Source organism: Maniola hyperantus, chromosome 28 (assembly GCF_902806685.2).
Source record: "Maniola hyperantus chromosome 28, iAphHyp1.2, whole genome shotgun sequence".
Classification (NCBI taxonomy): domain Eukaryota; kingdom Metazoa; phylum Arthropoda; class Insecta; order Lepidoptera; family Nymphalidae; genus Maniola; species Maniola hyperantus.
This window is the reverse complement of record NC_048563.1, coordinates 2,493,905-2,514,018: the sequence shown is the minus strand read 5'-3', so window position 1 is coordinate 2,514,018 and position 20,114 is coordinate 2,493,905. Positions and strand designations below refer to the sequence as shown.

The window sequence follows — 20,114 nt, the reverse complement described above, 5'->3', positions numbered from 1 at the left end:
GGTGACCCGCCTGCTCGTTTGCTCGCTATCTCTATAAAAAAAAAGCGTTCCGTACCAAAATGGTACATAAATAGATTCCAGAGTGTAGTGAGTGTAGTGAAGGCATGAGTGCAAATATATTTGCAGCCGTGCGAAACACAAATTTTCATCTCAATACAGCGAGGCAAACGCTAGATGCAAAAATACAAGAAAAAAAAGAATTTTGAAATTCGGTTCAAATTTGAAGGAGTTGTGCAGTAAAATCGATAAAAAATTTGATCCCGTATCCCGACAAATACCTAATTGTTTTCGGGATAAAAACTAAATGTTAACCCGGAGTATCAGCTACCACTGTACTAAATTTCATTCAAATCCGTTCAGTAGTTTTCGCGTGATGCGCGCACATACAGACAGACAGACAAAAATTCCAAAAAAAATTGTTTTGGGGTCTATATCGATAATAATGTTTCCTCCAATTAAAATTTTCAAAATATATTTAACTAGCTTATGCTCGCGACTTCATCCGCGTGGACGACACAAATTTCAAACCCCTATTTCATCCCCTTAGGAGTTGAATTTTCAAAAATCCTTTCTTAGCGGATGCCTACGTCATAATAGCTATCTGCATGCCACATTTCAGCCCGATCCGTCCAGTAGTTTGAGCTGTGCGTTGATAGATCAGTCAGTCAGTCAGTCACCTTTTCATTTTATATATTTAGATACATAATTCGTCCAGTTACAGTTTTATTATAAGTATAGATTGTTAAGTATACATTTACCTAAATTCGTTGTACATATTCCTGTTGAAGTGGTCCCGCAGGAAGAAGGACCAGAACCGGAACAGCGTGTTCATCTCCTGCGACTGCCCGATACCCAGCTTCGCGCGCTCTGAGGACAACGTTTCATTTAAGTGCGAGTCAGGATCGAGCAACGAGGGTTCCGTACAACAGACGTATTTTTTCGACATTTGGCACGATAATTCAAAAACTATGATGCATAAAAATCTGTTTTAGAATGCACAGGTAAAGCCCTTTCATATGATACCCCACTTGATATAGTTAACTTACTTCGAACATTGAAAATACTAATTATTAGTTCATGACCGCGCCGCAGCGTTGCAGTCGCGCTGCCTCCGCACGGCACTTTGCAGCAAATTTGAAGGCACCCTAATCCATGTGACGTCACGATCGGAATTCATTGTGGCGGCTACAGTTTTTTTTTAAATTATATATTTCCTACCGGGTACTGTAAATGAATGAAAATGAAATGAAAATGAAAAATGAAAATCTTTTTTATTCGTATAAACTTTTACAAGTACTTACGAATAGTCGGATGCATCTACCACTAGTTCGGAATGCCTTTCCTGCCGAGAAAAACCTGCAAGAAACTCGGCGGTTGCTCTTTTCAAATATGGCGTACCTTTGAGACACCGCGAGTAGTACTTGTGGTAGGCCTGCTGTGTGAAGTGGTTCTCCCGCAGCAGGCCGTGGCTGGGATGGTGGAACACGGGCAGCGACTGCGGTACGGAACCACACGAGGACCCCAGGGTGGGCGACGTGCCCAGGGACGACCTGAAAACCAATATAGCTTTACTAAAATGCTAACAATAGAGGAAGCAAGAGGAAGTATGAAAAAGCATGTATAGTTCTGATTAATATTATAGCATACTACTTTTTTTAAAATCCCGTGGGAACTCTTTGATTTTCCGGAATAAAAAGTAGCCTATGTCTCTCTCCAGGTTTTTATCTATACCCATGCAAAAAATTACGTCAATCCGTTACACCGTTGCGACGTGATTGAAAGACAAACCAACAAACAAACATACTTTCGCATTTATATCAGTAGTATCAGTATCAGTATCAGGTAGTATCAGTACCCTTATGTACTGATACTACCATACCGGCAAAGCGATTTAGCGTTCCGGTACGATGCCGTGTAGAGACCAAAGAGGGCATGGGTTTAATAAAAAATGCTATACCCCTTCCAGATTAGACTGCATCATCACTTACCACTAGGTGAGATTGCAGTCAAGGGCTATCTTAACAATAGCTCAACGGGTTGCGAAGCTGAAGTAGCAATGGGCAGGGCATATAATAGTTCGTACAACCGATAGATGTTGGGGTCCCAAGGTGCTGGAATGGCGACCTCGCACCGGAAGACGCAGCGTTGGAAGACCCTCCACTAGGTGGACGGACGACATCAGACGAGTCGCAGGGAGCCGATGGATGGCGGCGGCACAAGAACGTGGCATGTGGAAGTCCCTACAAGAGACCTATGTCCAGCTGTGGACGTTTATCGGTTGTTGATGATAATGATTGGCATGGAGGGAGCAAGATAGGAATAATCCTTATTGATGATGATTGGCATGTAGGGAGCAAGATAGAAATAGTCCTTATTGATGATGATTGGCATGGAGGGAGCAAGATAGAAATAGTCCTTATTGATGATGATTGGCATGTAGGGAGCAAGATAGAAATAGTCCTTATTGATGATGATTGGCATGGAGGGAGCAAGATAGAAATAGTCCTCATTGTGACTCACCCAGCACTGTCACGGTGTTGTCTCCTGTGCTCACGCACGTCCATGATCCATCCTACGTGGTGTTCCACGGGCGGGTTGAGGCTGTGGCGAGTCTTGTGTTTTCTGCTGCTTCTGTATACAAATACATTGATTTTAAAAAAAAACTTTTAGAGCCGCGATATTAGCTATATTTTTATAATTTTTTTATAGTGTTTCACCTACACTTGCAAGGAAATTTCTAAATAATTTTAAATACACATCAAAAATTGCGAACCGGCAGGAATCGAACCCGCGTCTCCTGGGATCGCGTCCGACGCTCTAACCACTAAGCTACAGCCCGCTTACTGGCAGTGACGAAGTTTAAAATTATTTATAATAAGCTTCCAGAAGACATATTGGAGATGTCTCTCAACAAATCCAAAGTTTTCATAAAACGTAAACTTATTGAAAAATCCTATTACAATGTAAAGGATCTTGATGGAAAGGAAGTGATCTTGTAAAGTGGTGATACTAAAAAGAATACCCGGCTGAGTTTGTTGTGGGCTTTTCTCAGACCTGGGTGCGTTTGGAACCCTCGTAGCTTTAGTTTTAAGTTCGCGTGAAAATTATCACCACTTTATCATCATCTTACAAATGCAACAACCGACCATCAAAAAGTGTAATTTATTGCCTACTAGACGATGCCCGCGACTTCATCCGCGTGGATTTAGGTTTTTCAAAAATCCCGCGGAAACTATATCATTTTCCGGGATAAAAAGTAGCCTATGTCCTTACCCGGGATGCAAGCTATCTCTGTACCAAATTTTGTTACAATTGTTTGAACGGATGGGCCGAAAAAGCTAGCAGACAGACAGACACACTTTAACATTTATAATATTATAAGTATGGATTTTGAATAAAACATTTGATTTGATTTGATAGCCTAGTTATTAAGATGTCCTGAATCGGGAGGTTGAGGATTTGATCTCGGGGATACGCACCTCTAAATATTCAGAGTTATGTGCGCTTTAAACAATTAAATATCACTTGCTTTTACGGTGAAGGAAAACATCTCGAGGAAACCTGCAGAGTTCTATATAACGTTCTCAAAGATGTGTGAAGTCTGCTAATCTACACTTGTCCAGCGTGGTAGACTATGGCCAACTTCAGCATCAGCGCCAAAAACAAACTTACATGACGTCAGTGGCGTGGGGGTCCTTGTTGGCGGCGTAGAAGCGCGCCGTGCGCCGCGGCCGCTTCATCTTGCCGCCCGGCTCCGCTTGCTGCTCCACCTGCTCATAGAAACATATTGCACTGTCTATTCCTCTCTTATTTACTGTTGTATTTATATATGAACTCATGTCCACTATCATGCGAAGGAAGATCGCTTTCTTTGGGCATTTACAAAGAGGAGCCCAATTCTCATTTCCGAGATTAGTTTTGGAAGGAAGGATTGAGGGCAAAAGGGCTCCAGGTCGCCAAAGACGCAAATGGTTGGACGATATAAGGGGGTGGACAGGGCTTAGTTACCCAAAGTTGAAAGAGGCGGCTTTAAATAGAGAAGCTTTTCGCATGATGACCTCCAAACTTCGTTTTGAAGAAGGCACGCGATGATGATGATGATGATGATGATTCATATATGTATATATATATATATATATTTAATTAGTACACCCCTTCCGCTTTTTTTAATTTTTATAATATCCTCTATCCTAAAGGTGCTGATAAACTTGAGCATTCACTTGTAACAGAACATCGAGCATTCGCCGTTTTTATTTTTGTCGAACTGAACAACGAGCCGAGCCAAGCATATAGAGTCAAATATTTTTATGAACATCTTGAGCATTCTAGCGAATGGTCGTCTATTCTTCATGAAGATGTCAGACTTGACGGTCGCGTGTGCTCGCTAGAATGCTCGCTAAAATGTTCTCGTATTTTTCTGTGATGTAACATTCGCACGAATGCTCATTACAAGTGAATGCTCAAGTTTATCAGCACCTTAAGGTTGCCTGGAAGAGATCGCTATTTTAGCGATAAGGCCGCCTATTGTACTAGCAAACATCTTTGTTATATTTCTATTGTTTTGGTGTTGGTGTACAATAAAGCATATTTTACTTACTTATTTAATTAATTAAAACGCACATAATTCCGAAAATTTTCCGAACCCCCGACCTCCGATTAGAAGGCGGACGTCCTAACCACTAGGCTATCACTGCTGCTATCTGCTGTCTAGTATATATAAAATATATAATATAAAATATAATCTTGATCTGGTCGAAATAAATGTTTTTAAAATTATTTACTATTATGAATCCGTACAATAAAGCATATTTTACTTTTACTTTACTTGTACTGTCGTACCGATTTGAAATTTTGACACCGCTGTTATGGTGTCAAAAATCGCAACAAACTACCACCACCAGTCTCTTCGGAGGCGTGGGTTCGTATCCCACCGCTGCCACCATGTAGTGAAACACGCATAGCTGATTCAATACTGCTTTATTCAACATATTAAGTCCAATTATTTCTTTTCATTCTACCTACATACAACACAGACGACTTCATCTTCTTTTAATAGACAATGCTTAAGTAACGTCATTCGACACTATGAATGGATTTCTAAATGCCAGCGTGGCTATCCTAGAAAACTAGAGCTTAAAAGTACTATTGAAGAAAAAAATTGCGCTTGCTTCGCGCGCGATACTCACAGGTTGCGGTCTGGGAGGCGGCGGGGGTGGTTCCGTGGGATTCTGGTGGCGTTCCGTAGGAGCCGCGGCTTCGAACTGTTCCCGACTTATCACCGACACGGTTCGATATTGCGGTGTACTGCTGTACGACTGTAACAAACGGTATCATGAAATTGTAGCTCAAGTGAGCCTACAACTATACTCTATCCACGGAGAGAAGTTAGTATAAGGCTCTCTCTATCAAGTTATCCCATAAAAATGACAGAGACGAAAAACTCAGTGGACATTAATCATTTTGAGTCACCTACCAATCACAAATATGTTTTCTTGTAAGCCTCAATAGCTCAACGGTTATAGGAGTGGACTGAAATCCGAAAGGTCGACGGTTCAAACCCCGCCCGTTGCACTATTGTCGTACCTACTCCTAGCACAAGCTTTACGCTTAGTTGGAGGGGAAAAGGGGAATGTTAGTCATGGTTAAAATGGCTAACATTCTTTAATAAAAAACATTCGAAAATGTTTTTAAAACCATTCAAAATTCTATTCCAAAACATACTTTTGTTTAGTGTAATGATATCATATCATTTCAGTCAGTCCACTGAAGTTACTCAATAAAATATTTAAAAAAAATCACAAGAAAATAATTTTATTATAGAAAAATGCTGTGATAGCCTAGTGGTTAGGACGTCCGCCTTCTAATCGAAGGTCGGGGGTTCGATCCCGGGCACGCACCTCTAACTTTTCGGAGCTATGTGCGTTTTAAGTACCTATTTAAATATCACTTGCTTTAACGGTGAAGGAAAACATCGTGAGGAAACCTGCATGCCTAAGAGTTCTCCATAATGTTCTCGAAGGTGTGTGAAGTCTACCAATCCGCACATGGCCAGCGTGCACAGTGGCGTGCACAGGTATTCAAGCTTGGGTAGGCAATTAGGTAAGAACCTATTTAGTCATAGTGAAAAATAAGCATTGAGTTATTAGGACTAAGGTCACTAGGGTAAGCAATGTATTTATGCGTCTTTTTTTTTTAAATAGATATAGCGAGCAAACGAGCAGGCGGGTCACCTGATGTTAAGTGATTACCGCCGCCCATGAACATTTGCAGCACCAGAGGAGCCGCCGATGCGTTGCCGGCCTTTTAGGAATTTGTTGGTCCGCCCCTTGAATAACCCCATGTTATCAGTGGCGTGCAGCTTATAGAGGCATAAACGCACTGCTTACCCTCATTGTAATAAATCAATGCTTATTTTTCATTATAACCTGCCGTAAAATAAGTTCATACCTAAATGCATACCCTGGCTTGAACTCCTGTGCACGCCACTGCATGTTATAATCTAGTCTATGAACTGCACGCCATTGCCAGCGTAGTAGACTATGGCCAAGACCCTTCTCACTGTGAGAGGAAACCCGTGCTCTGTAGTGAGCCGGTGATGGGTTGATCATGATGATGATAGAAAAATGCTTACCGGTGGGACACCCTCAGTCCACAGATCCTCCTCGTAGCGTCTGAGTCCATCTGTGATCACCTGTTGATGAGAAAATACTTTCAATACTTGACTCATTCAAAATAATGACATTATTAAATAACTAGCGACCCGCCCCGGTTTCGCACGGGTGCAATTTAGATACTAATGTGGTGTCAGTGTTGTTATTTTGTTATCCTAATCCTAATCCATACTAATATTATAAATGCGAAAGTGTGTCTGTCTGTCTGTCCGTCTGCTAGCCTTTCACGGCCCATCCGTTCTACCGATTTTGACGAAATTTAGTACAGTGATAGCTTTCATCCCGGGGAAGGACATAGGCTACTTTTTATCCCGGAAAATCAAAGAGTTCCCACGGGATTATTAAAAACCTAAATCCACGCGGCCGAAGTCGCGGGCATCATCTAGTAATATTATAAATGTAAAAAAAAACGACTTGGTTTTGTACTATGTAGAGATACGTATGGTACGCGGCAGGTTGAGATGGCAATCGGGGTATGAGGTGGGGCGACGCCCCGCACACCTGCACGACACCCGCACTATCCCGCACCGGGTTACCGTCACCCCGATTGCCATCTTGCTATAAGAAAAAGTAAACCTGAGCGAAGTGAGCGCAAAACCTTCCATCAATTACCTGCTCCAAGTCTTGGGTAATCTTGGTCCTCGTGGCCCAGTCGCCCTGGCGGTCGTGGCCGTCGTGCTTGGGCTGGCGAGTGGTCGTCTGCGTCACTATCAGCAGTCGTCCCACGTCGCGATCCGTGAACTCCAGGTCCGATTCCTCGTCAGACCTGGTAAATAAGAAAGAAAATCCATGAGCGAAGTGAGCGCAAGTTTTTAATTAATTTAACAGACTATAAGTATAGTTGCCGGCAAGAAATATTGTACATCGACCTTTAGAATGAGATTTAGGCTATGTAGAGCGTTGTCTCTGTCACTATGGTAACTGGCATCTGTAAAGGCGTTTTGCCTCGGAGGCGGCAGTTCCAACTCCTCATCTAGCTGAAAATGCAGCTCCTTTTGCGACTCCTCCACTTTTTCACGGGGATTGAGAACGGAAGCGGCCGTTTTATGACGTTTTTAATTTAAAAAAAAAACTCAGAATTACTCCTAAAAATGCCCTTTTGAAAGAGTCAAAGTATAGTTAGACACTTACTAGGGCACCTGTGCTGCGATGAAAAGGTTGAAAATTATCACAAGTAGAGACCTTGAAAGTACCTACTTCAAACGATGTTAAAGTGTTACTATGGTAACAGGGTGTCGCGTTGGTGCACCAGGGAGCTCGCCAGAGAGGTTTGTTTCAAAATTGTTGTCCTGCGGGGTGATTCGCTAACTCAGTGTCTAACACTGAATGATAGCCACCAGGCTCATTTTTAGGGTTCTGTACCTCAAAAGGAAAAACGGAACCCTAATAGGATCACTTTGTTGTCTGTCTGTCAAGAAACCTACAGGGTACTTCCCGTTGACCTACAATCATGAAATTTGGCAGGAAGGTAGATCTTATAGCTGACATTTGGGGAAAAATCTGAAAACCGTGAATTTAGGGTTAGATCACACAAAAAAAATTAAATTGGGGTCATGAACTAATAATTAGTATTTTCAACTTTCGAAGTGAGTGACTATATCAAGTGGGGTATCATATGAAAGTTTTTCACCTGTACATTCTAAAACAGATTTTTATTTATTTTTATGCATCATAGTTTTTTAATTATCGTGCAAAATGTCGAAAAAATACGACTGTAGTACGGAACCCTCATTGCGCGAGCCTGACTCGCACTTGGCCGGTTTTTTAATCCGTTGAAGGTTTTCTTCGAAAAATATTTTGATATAACCCAGTGAAGCAGCAATTTAGAACCAACCAACTTCTGTTGCTATCATTTAGTGTTAGGGACTGAGTTAGCGAATCGCCTAGCAGAAAGTCTGTAATTCTGTCAAAGTACTAGGTTAGTTACCAGAGCGTCAGAACGCAGAGGAGGTTGAGAATTGAGAAATTGTTGAGAAAGACCTGAACGTGTGTAAATCTGAAAATAGGGTAACTCACCAGGCATCAGTAAAGGCGTTTTGCCTCGGCGGCGGCAGTTCCAACTCCTCGTCTAGCTGAAAATGCAGCTCCTCTCGCGACTCCTCCACTTCTTCCCGGGGAGTGGGAGCGGGAGCGCCGCGTTCCCGGGATCCGGCTTTTGTGCGACGTTTCACCTGGTCAAGCAAGAATATTTTTTTAGGAAATTGGGTACAGATTAAAAAATTTAAAACACGATTAAAGGTGACTCTTACAGCCGCACTCAGAGTCGCTAATCGTTACTTAAGATTGAGTTAAAACGAGTCAGATTTATGTGAGAGAACGTTGTAACTGAACTTAAGTAACGATTAAGCGACTATGAGTACGGCTGATAGTCTATTAGTGACTCAATTACTATTCCATTCTCTCCCAAGGTAAATCCCATACAGGTATAGTACGCGACAAGTCGAGATGGGAGGCGGGGTGGGGACGCCCGCACACCCGCACAGCCCCCGCGCTAACCTGTATCCGTAGTACAAGATTTTACGTCTCACAAAACCAAACCAAATTCGAGAGTCGAAATACTTCCCCGTTACAGTAAACTGGATCTTAAATGCCTTGTTTTAAAGCTCAAGTTTGTCTACACTTCTACAGCCAGCGCTCCAAGCGGAAACATTGCGAAATTAAAATCAGTGGCATTGAATATTTGACTTCAATTCAAAGCTGTTTAGGTCCAGTTTACTGTAACGCGGAAGTATTTCGACTCTCGAATTTGGTTTCGTTTGGTGAGACGTAAAATCTTGTACTACGGGTACAGATGCGGGATAGCGCGTGTAACGTATCGATATCGCCTACAATCCCGATTATAGGTAACGTTTGACGCCCACCAGTGACGTCGACGACGCCTGCCAGACGACGTTTTGTTACAGTGCGCGGCAGAAAATAATGTACATCGACTTATGAAATGAGATTTCGGCTTTGTAGAGCGTTGCCTCTGTTACTCATACCGATGTGACGTGACAAAGACAATGCTCTACAAAACCTCTATCTCTTTCTAAAGGCCTATGTACATTATTTGCTGCCGCGTGCTGTACAAGTTCTCTAACTGTCATGAACTGTCACTACGTCCGTGTCGTACAAATAAAAAACAAAGATTCCTACGAATTGAGAATCTCCTCCTTTTTTGAAGTCGGTTAGAATAGAATATATTTTTAATTCAAGTAGACTTATCACAAGTGCTTTTGAATCGTTAACTAGTTTAATTTACCACTGGTTCGGAATGCCGTTCCTACCGAGAGGAACCAGCAAGAAACTCGGCGGTTGCTCTTTTCAAAATGATGAGAGTTACAAAATATTACCTCGGTCCATACATCAGAATCGCTCCTGTCAGACGTGGTCCGTGCGTCCTCACGCTGACTTGATTTCTCAACGGTTGGTTCCTCTGTGAATGACAAAGTTCTACTTTTAGTACACACACACACTTTTAGGCTCGAACTCTGCACCGTAATGTAAACTCTATGACGGACTAAATACAGCTGAGTTTGATTCGTTATCAAAAAAAGTCAGGCTCGCGCAACGAGGGTTCCGTATTATAGTCGTATTTTTTCGACATTTTGCAGGATAATTCAAAAACTATGATACATAAAAATAAATAAAAATCTGTTTTAGAATGCACATGTGAAGACCTTTCATATGATACCCCACTTGATATAGTTATCTTACTTTCAAAATTGAAAATCCTAATAATTATTTCATGACCACAATTTAATTTTGTTTGTGTGATGTTACCACAAATCCGTGGTTTTCAAATTTTTTCCCGAATGTCTGCAATAAGACCTACGTACCTGCCAAATTTCATGATTCTAGGTCAACGGGAAGTACCCTGTAGGTCTCTTGACAGACAGACAGACAACAAAGTGATCCTATAAGGGTTCCGTTTTTCCTTTTGAGGTACGGAACCCTAAAAATCTGATCCCTCAAAAGACTCTATTGTCGGATTGGTACGTACCAATTCTCCTCGCCTGTGGTACGAACTCCGGTACATCGGGGTTGAGGTGGTCTTGCGGCATCAGGGGTGACGCGCCGCCGCGTCCCGTGCGAAACATTCTGAAAATACAGTTTAGTTACCAACTACTTTTTTTTTAAAAAAAGGATATTAGCCATGTTAAATGACATTCCTAAGGTTGCCTGGAAGAGATCGCTATTTTAGCGATAAGGCCGCCTATTGTACATGCTATCTTTGTGATATGTCTATTGTTTTGGTTTTGGTGTACAATAAAGCACATGTTACTTTTACTTTTTACTTAATGACTAATATTCCCCTTTCCTCTCCAACTAAGCGTCAATCTTGTGCCAGGAGTAGGTACGACAATAGTGCAACGGGCGGGGTTTGAACCGTCGACCTTTCGGTTTTCAGTCCACTCCTTTACCCGTTGAGCTATTGAGGCTCTCTTTAGATTGTTAAGAGACCCGCCATGTTTTGAAGTATGTTCGTAGGTGTCATTTTTGTCTACAGACTCTATGTTTTATTCAAATTCAAATTTCTTTATTGCGAATATGGGTAAACAGTGCAGATATTACAAAACAAAAAGGTACAGCCAAATTCTGCCTATTAGCATGCAATATGTTATGACTTATGATATATCGAACAACGTGTACATAGTTTTGATAAAATTAGTCAAATTAAATACTTAGTCACAAAAAAATACATATTTAAATGATAAATCTAAATTTTGATTTTAATGATATCTAAAGAATCACTAGTCAAATTATAAATGAGAAAGTGTGCTTGTTTGTTTGTCCTTCAATCACGTCGCAGCGGATCAACGGCTACTTTTTGTCCCGAAAAAAAAAGTGTGTGTGTGTGTGTGTCCATTTAGTATACAAATGGCTTTGTGGTTACCTGGGTAATGGCGGTGGTGGCACCGCCCGCAGTAGACTGGACACGGGGGCCACTAATGGACCACCCATCGTTGCGAGCGGGAATATACCGACCATTTGCTTTTTACGGCTGAAACAAAACATTCACTTTAGACAAATACACTAATTTCCGATTAAAGCTATCAGCTTCGGCTTAATTTCCTCAGACATCTTTAAATATATAAAAGGAAAAGGTGACTGACTGACTGACTGACTGATCTATCAACGCACAGCTCACACTACTGGACGGATCGGGCTGAAATTTGGCATGCAGATAGCTATTATGACGTAGGCATCCGCTAAGAAAGGATTTACGAAAATTCAACTCCTAAGGGGTGAAATAGGGATTTGAAATTTGTATAGTTCACTCGGACGAAGTCGCGAGCATGAGCTAGTCTTAAACAATTATCGTCATACTAGCTGTTTCTCGCGACTTCATCCGCGTGGATTTAGGTTTTTAAATCTCGCGAGAATTCTTTGATTTTCCGGGATAAAAAGTAGCCTCTAATAACCAAGGGCTAATTATATCCATACAAAAAATCACGTTGACTTTTTGCCTCTGTTGCAGCATGATTGAAGGACAAACCAACAAACAAACTATCGCAATTATAATATGGGTAGTGACTAGCTGATGCCCGCGATTTCATCTTAGATTTTAGGTTTTTAAAATTCCAGTGGGAGCTCTGATTTTCGGTATAAAAAGTAGCCTATGTTACTTTCCTGGTCTTTGACTATAACCATGCAGAAATCACGTCAATCCGTTACTCTGTTTCGACGTGATTGAAGGATGTTGAAGCGCCTACAACATTTTCGCAGCAAATGCGCACTAATTCGTAGACTCCTAATCTTAACGTTCACTTAATTATTTAATTGTTTCTTTTGTTATTGCATATAGATAAATTAGTCACTTTTACATCTCATATTTAATATTTGGGAATCAAACATTAATAATCTAAAATCACACATTTATTATCTTTTCCAATTAATGTCAGTTCATGCAACATAATATTTTTATAACCACCCGCAATTTTCTATATATTTTTGTATCGATTGACGTTTTCATAAAATCCTTTGTTCTGTTTGTTTAAAACTAATCAACGATCTGCGCGCAATAAATCATTTTACACATGCAAGAAAAATCTTTAAATTGTCATCCACGCATCTACAAAGGACAAACCATCAAATCGATGCATATGACCAATGATTATCGTCAAGCACAAGCCTATCTCGCAACTCATACTAATATTATAAATACGAAAGGGTGTCTATCTCTCTGTCTGTCCGTTTGTTTAACCGATTTTGACGAAATTTGGAGCTCGCATCCCGGGGATGGACAAAGGCAACCCTCGGCAACCTGGGTGGTCTATTTGGTTTCTGGAGCGAGCTTGGATGGCTGGAGTGAAGACTTCGGCGGGGAGGGGCGATGCACGCACAACAGACGGAAACGTTTAAGTGCGGAAACCAGCCCAGAGTGAAGAAGAAGAAGAAGAAGAAGAAGGTTACTTTTTATCCCGGCAAAGTCCCCACGGGATTTTTAGTAACCAAAATTTACGCGGATGAAGTAGCGGGTCATCATGATCAACCCATCGCCGGTTCACTACAGAGAACGGGTCTTTTCTCAGAGTGAGAAGGGTTTTGGCCATAGTCTACCAAACTGACCATGTGCGGATTGGTAGACTTCACACACCTTTGAGAACATTATGGAGAACTCTCAGGCATACAGGTTTCCTCACGATGTTTTTTTTTCACCGTTAAAGCAAGTGATATTTAATTATACTTAAAACGCACATCATCATCATCATCAACCAATAGACGTCCACAGCTGGACATAGGTCTCTTGTAGGGACTTCCACACGCCACGGTCTTGCGCCGCCGCCATCCAGCGGCTCCCTGCGACTCGTCTGATGTCGTCCGTCCACCTAGTGGGGGGTCTTCCAACGCTGCGTCTTCCGGTGCGAGGTCGCCATTCCAGCACCTTGGGACCCCAACGTCTATCGGTTGTACGAACTATGTGCCCTGCCCATTGCCACTTCAGCTTCGCCACCCGCTTAAAACGCACATAACTTCGAAAAGTTAGAGGTGCGTGCCCGGGATCGAACCCCCGACCTCCGATTAGAAGGCGGACGTCCTAACCACTAGGCTATCACAGCTTAGTAGCGGGTATCACCTAGAAAAATAAATGAACTAACCGTTTCTCCCCAGGTTTGTCCGTAACATCAGGCTGTAACGGAGGATCCTCACTGGACTCCGGAGCCTTCTCCATTTCTTCTGTGCTTTCCACCACTTGTTGCACTTCCGCAGTCTCATTCTCTGTTCTCTTCTCCTCTTCTTTCACTTCTGTGGCAGTGACTTCTGGAGTTTGTGTTACATCTTGGGTCATTTCTGGGACCACTGGAACGTCTGGGATGTCTTCTTTGTCGGTTGGTGTTGGTGATTCTTCTGTTTTTACTTCTGTCGCTTGGACTGGTGTCAATTCTGGTTCTGTGGTTGGTTTTACCTGTGGAAAACAAACAATTTTTAGGGTTCTGTACCTCAAAAGGAAAAAAAGAACCCTTACAGGATCACTTCGTTGTATGTCTGTCTGTCAAGAAACCTATAGGGTACTTCCCGTTGACTTAGAATCATTAAATTTGGTAGATAAGTAGGTCTTAATAGCAGATATTAAGAGAAAAATCCGAAACCCATGATTTTGTGGTTACATCACAGAAAAAAATGTTTTCATGAACAAATAATTAGTATTTTCAACTTTCAAAGTTAGATTACTATACCAAGTGGGTTAGTTTTATATGAAACCTGTATATATATTCTAAAACAGATTTTTATTCATTTTTATGCATAATTATAATCTCAATTGTGATTGGCTGAATTTGTGCTATTCTTGTTGCAACAATGCATTGGTAGCCAATAGTGAGCGAGCGTCAACCAATCAGAGGTGATTACGATCGTGACATTGTAGCTGTAATTCTCCCGCAATTACGCAACGCAGCAGTAGTTTGAGCTGTGCGTTGATGGATCAGTCAGTCAGTCACCATTTCGTTTTATATATATTTAGATTTATAGAATACTAAGTGATGCCCGCAACTTCGTCCGCGTGGATTTAGCTTTTTAGAAATTCTGTGGGAAGTTTTCAATTTTCCGGGATAAAAAGTAGCCTATGTCCTTCCCCGGTATGTAAGCTAACTCTGTACCAAATTTCGTCAAAATCGGTTGAACGCTTGAACCGTGAAAAGCTAGCAGACAGACAGATAAACTTTCGCATTTATAATATTAACTAGCTTATGCTCGCGACTTCGTCCGCATGGACTACAAAATTTCAAACCCCTATTTCACCCCCTTAGGAGTGGAATTTTCAAAAATCCTTTCTTAGCGGATGTCTACGTCATAATAGCTATCTGCATGCCAAATTTCAGCCCGATCCGTCCAGTAGTTTGAGCTGTGCGTTGATAGATCAGTCAGTCAGTCAGTCAGTCAGTCAGTCAGTCAGTCAGTCACCTTTTCCTTTTATATATATAGATATAGTATGGATTTATATACAACTAGCTGACCTGCCCTGGCTTCGCTCGGGTGGAGTTTAGAAAATTGAGGGGGAGGTTGAATTAAATTTTTCCCTACGTAAGAACCATCCTCGTACTTCAAGGAATATTATAAAAAAAGAATTAGCGAAATCGGTTCAGCTGTTCTCGAGATTTGCAATGAGCAACATATTCAGTGATTCATTTTTATATATACTAGCTGATGCCTACGACTTCGTTCGCGTGGATGTGTAGTGCGCGACAGATGGTCGCTAACTATGGGCCTCGTAGGAAAGCTCAGAGTCACTCGGCGGGTTATAGATCGGTAGGAGAACCAAAGTAACCAGTAGCTCAACGAATAGCGACGCTGAAGTGGCCTAATATGCCTAAAAAACTTTAAGTTCAAAATGTGTCGTCGTTTATGATCCGATCAGTGCACATGCGCAGTCGGCTCGGTTGCGACGCGTTGTTCTGCCCGGTGTGCTAAAGCTAGTGCGTACTGTACGCAGTTGCTTGCACGCTGGGACAAAAGCATCGCCTTCTCTGCGCATTGTTGCTAGCTGCTTTCCTAAAAACCGGCCAAGCGCGAGCCAGCCTCGCGCACCGAGGGTTCCGTACTCGGGTATTTTTTTCGACATTTTGCGTTTTTTATTTATTTATAGACTAGCGCTTGTTTGCAAACAGACCTGGTGGCAAGTGATGATGCAGCCTAAGATGAAGCGCACTTGCCTAGAAGATGTCTATTCACTCTTGACTTGAAGGTACCCATATTATAATTGGAGGGGAAAACTGATGCTGGAAGGGTGTTCCAAATCTTAGCGGTTCGAATCAGAAATGAGGTGGCAAATCGCTTCGTGCGTATCCGTGGAATTTCCACTACGTACGGGTGCAGACCTTGGCGATGCCTTGCGGTATGATAGTAGAAAGGTGAAGGAGGAACCAGGTCAAAAAGTCGAAAAAAAAGTAAAATCAAAAGCAATCCATACTAATATTATAAATGCGAAAGTGTGTCTGTCTGTCTGTCTGCTAGCCTTTCAAGGCCCATCCGTTCAACCGATTTTGACGAAATTTGGTTCAGATATAGCTTGCATCCCGGGGAAGGACAAAGCCTACTTTTTATCCCGGAAAACCAAAGAGTTCTTACGGGATTTTTGAAGACCTAAATCCACGCAGACGAAGTCGCGGGCATCATCTAGTTATTCATAAAAATAGATAAAATCCGTTGTACAGGTATATAAAAGGGCTTTACCCTTTCACATGATACTTCTCATGATGATGACTTGCCAGCAAGTCTGATTGCAGCCAAGCACTAATTTATTTATTTATTTATTTATTTTTATTATTCATGTACCAAAAATTGTAGTTACAAAGTAATAATAAATTAAGTTACATCGGAAATGCTTATCTCTAAACAGAGATTTCTTCCAGCTTCCCATTCAAGGTTGTGAGTAAGGCGTATCAAGAAGTGGAATAGGTCTACGGTACTAGAATCTAATAAACTACATAAATATCTTATAATAAATACCCAAATCAACTTATATACAATAATTATACTTATCATAAATAATTATATACATAATATATGAAAAATATAAATACATATAATATATAAAATACTCTATATTAATGATAGGTAATACTGCTTCACTCTGTATTTGAATGAGTGTACTGAGTGGCAGTTCTCTCTGACATAATGTATAGATTTAAAAAAAACTCATAATAAAAACTTACCTCATCTTCTAAACTCTTTTCATTCTCGACTCCACTCCTTTCATTCTCGACTCCACTCTTCTCTTCTTTAACTTCACTCTCTATCCTCTCTTCTATTCTCTCCTGTTCTTTTGGCGTCTCGCTGTCTCCTTTCTCCTCGGGTTTCCCGTCGGCCGGTTTGGCGTCCGGGTGCTGGTCCGGTTTCGGATCGTGTCCGGCTTCGTGAGCGTTGGAGCCCGTGTTCTCGTTGTTTATATCCAGTATCGGCCATTTTGTCGGCTCGAATGCTGTACGGACCTGAAATTTAAAGATAATTAATCACACTATTTTTTGCAAACAGTTAAGTTCTAAATCAGACTCTTTATACATAAAAATAAGCTTTTTCAGTACAGTATTGAAATCATTTAAAAGCAACTAACGTGAATACGAAATAATCCTAATCCTAATAATTATTATAAACTAGATGATGCCCGCGACTTCGTCCGCGTGGATTAGATTTTTGAAAATCCCGTGGGAACTCTTTGATTTTCTGGGATAAGAAGTAGCCTATGTCCCTCTCCAGGTTTTTATCTATACCCATGCAAAAAATCCCGTCAATCCGTTACACCGTTGCGACGTGATGTCCTTCCCCGGGATGTAAGCTAACTCTGTACCAAATTTCAACTAAATCGGTTAAAGTGTTGGGCCGTGAAAAGCTAGCAGACAGACAGACAGACAGACAGACAGACAGACAGACAGAAAGACAGACAGACAGACACACTTTCGCATTTATAATATTAGTATGGATGGACGTGAACGTGTGGATGTTTGTTACTCAACCACGCAAAAACGACTGAACGGATTTGGATGAAATTTGGAATGGAGATAGATTAAATCAAAAAGTTCCCGCGGGATTTTGAAAAATGTAAGTCGCGGGCATCAGCTAGTAAATAATAATCAATTGTTGCTAGCGTAGCAACGTTTGACAATTATTTCAGAAAATAGATTTTACCTAAGTTGAATAAAATTATTGTTGGGAACCACACAAACAACAAAAGAGCGCGAGCGCAGCGAACATCATGTTTTAATTATTTTACAAAACTAATATTTACAGTGAGCGTAGCATGCTCAAAGTGTAAGCGTATTGGACATTTGTAAGGAGTATGTCCTACCTAAGGAGTAAGCTGTGACAGCCTAGTGGTTAGGACGTCCACCTTCTAATCGGAGGTCGGGGGTGCGATCCCGGCCACGCACCTCTAACTTTTCGGAGTTATGTGCGTTTTAATCTAAATATATAAAACGAAAAGGTGACTGACTGACTGACTGATCTATCAACGCACAGCTCAAACTACTGGACGGACCAGGCTGAAATTTGGCATGCTGATAGATATTATGACGTAGGCATCCGCTAAGAAAGGATTTTTGAAAATTCAACCCCTAAGGGGGTGAAATAGGGGTTTTAAATTTGTGTAGTCCACGCGGACGAAGTCGCGAGCATAAGCTAGTTAATTAAATATCACTATTTCACGTTTTCCATAATGTTCTCAAAGGTGTGTGAAGTCTACCAATCCGCACATGGCCAGCGTGGTAGACTATGGCCAAAAGCCTTCTCACTCTGAGAGGAGACCCGTCCTCTGTAGTGAGCCGCTGATGGGTTGATCATGATGATGATGTCCTACCTTGAACCCGTTGATGAGCTGCAAGCGGTCGGAGTCGCGAATGGCGTCCAGCACGAGCTGCACGTCCGCGGTGAGCGCGCGCACGCGGTGGAAGGACGCGATGAGCGTGACGGGGATGGTGCCGTCGGCGGACATCTTGCGGCGCAGGAAGAAGTCCCTCGCCAGGTTGTCCGGGCTGAAGTAGTACTCGCTGAGGAAGGAAAACAACATGATGATTACCCAGGAAATTAACACGAGAATAATATTCATTCTAAAATGATTAGAAAAGTTACTTCATACAGTCAATGGAGACATCTAGACAATCTTGCGGGGCCACAACTCACAGCGAGGTGAGGAGGACGCGTATTCGCACAATTTTAAGTAAATGCTGTACGTGTTGGAGATGTGATCGACTTTAAGTTGGTTAAATAGGGGTGTTGGAAAATTCCATCGGACAGACGGCCAACTTACTCGGTACGGTATTACAGGAACACACAACAGGCAAAGGTTTGTGCTACGGTTTGTTCTTCGGTTTGTTTGTTATGTTTGTGCTCGTAATTTGTAATTGTACTAAATACTTATACTTGTACCAATACTTTTTATTATTATTATTATTACTCACATTTGTTTCTTGATGAGATCCTTCAGCGTAGCTTGGTCCAGGCCGACTCCGTACGGGGCTCCGGTGGCAGCCGCTGCCCCGTAGTAGAAGGCCTGCGCGAGCGGCGGCGCCAGCGGCAAAGCCCCCAGCCCGTAGCGCAGCACGACCTGAGGCAGCGCCGGCTGAGCCACGCGCAGCTAGGGGGGGAGGGGGCAAGGTTTGTGGATACCTCCGATTATGTAATTCGGTTGTGTATTGGTATCTGTTGCGGATACGTTTAATTTTTTCAAGTGTGGTGCTACCAACGATGTTAAGTGCGATAATGGTAGACAATTTGCTGGTGAATCGTAGCTCGAATAAGTAATTATTACAGTCATTAGGAAATCTATTTATGTGTGTATTTATTTATGTATTAGTTTAAGTATTGTTTATAAATTATTTAAAACTAGATGATGCCCGCTACTTCGTCCGCGTGGATTTAGATTGAAAAATCTCATGGTAACTCTTTGATTTTCCGGGATAAAAGTAGTCTATGTCCTTCCTCACTAAATATAGTTTTTGCAAACAAAATGTCCACCACTCCCACAAAGTGTTTATGAAAAAGTTCGATAATAACACAACCTCCATACAAAATCGGAATATAATGATGGTATGAAACGTAACACCATTGTTAGTATATATATAAATAACCATTATTTTACCATATATGTATTGTATTACGTCATTCCAACCCAGTGCGTAAAAAAAATAAGTTTTGTTATTATTTTATGAAACCTCACTACAATGCCATATACAGTGCGACAAGGCTCTATTGGCACTTGAATGACAATGACAAGGGGGGCGCTGTTGGTGAACAAAGGCTTAGAATATTCAAACAAGAACAAAGGGGACACTTGACGGCAATGTTAATTCCGATTTTCGCCACGCGCCAAGATAACCTTGTCGCACTGTAAACTACATATTTTTTTATACACACTGGTTTAGAATGAAATTTATAATATAATTATTATAATTTATTATTAGTAGTTAATAAATAATAATTGAATCCCATGATACTAATTGGCTGCACCAGATGAATTTATGATTAAAA

At 41.5% G+C, this 20,114-nt stretch overlaps 1 protein-coding gene across 3 annotated transcripts in view; it reads right to left on the bottom strand.

Annotated features, from left to right (window-relative positions):
* The window catches only part of larp (La related protein), a 104,781-nt gene that overhangs the window by 15,047 nt on the left and 69,620 nt on the right, over window positions 1–20,114 (bottom strand). Inside the window, exons 8-22 of one of the 3 annotated variants that reach the window (XM_034983166.2) lie at window positions 19,046–19,221; window positions 18,445–18,634; window positions 16,808–17,083; window positions 13,754–14,061; window positions 11,548–11,655; window positions 10,654–10,751; window positions 10,004–10,086; window positions 8,688–8,842; window positions 7,284–7,437; window positions 6,632–6,691; window positions 5,187–5,315; window positions 3,673–3,773; window positions 2,521–2,631; window positions 1,399–1,550; window positions 759–867 (exon numbers count right to left, since the gene is read on the bottom strand). In XM_034983166.2, the coding sequence (XP_034839057.1) occupies window positions 759–867; window positions 1,399–1,550; window positions 2,521–2,631; window positions 3,673–3,773; window positions 5,187–5,315; window positions 6,632–6,691; window positions 7,284–7,437; window positions 8,688–8,842; window positions 10,004–10,086; window positions 10,654–10,751; window positions 11,548–11,655; window positions 13,754–14,061; window positions 16,808–17,083; window positions 18,445–18,634; window positions 19,046–19,221 (2,210 nt within the window). The remainder of the gene's footprint in view (window positions 1–758; window positions 868–1,398; window positions 1,551–2,520; window positions 2,632–3,672; window positions 3,774–5,186; window positions 5,316–6,631; window positions 6,692–7,283; window positions 7,438–8,687; window positions 8,843–10,003; window positions 10,087–10,653; window positions 10,752–11,547; window positions 11,656–13,753; window positions 14,062–16,807; window positions 17,084–18,444; window positions 18,635–19,045; window positions 19,222–20,114) is intronic. The other 2 variants (XM_034983167.2, XM_034983168.2) reach the window with 2 other exon arrangements.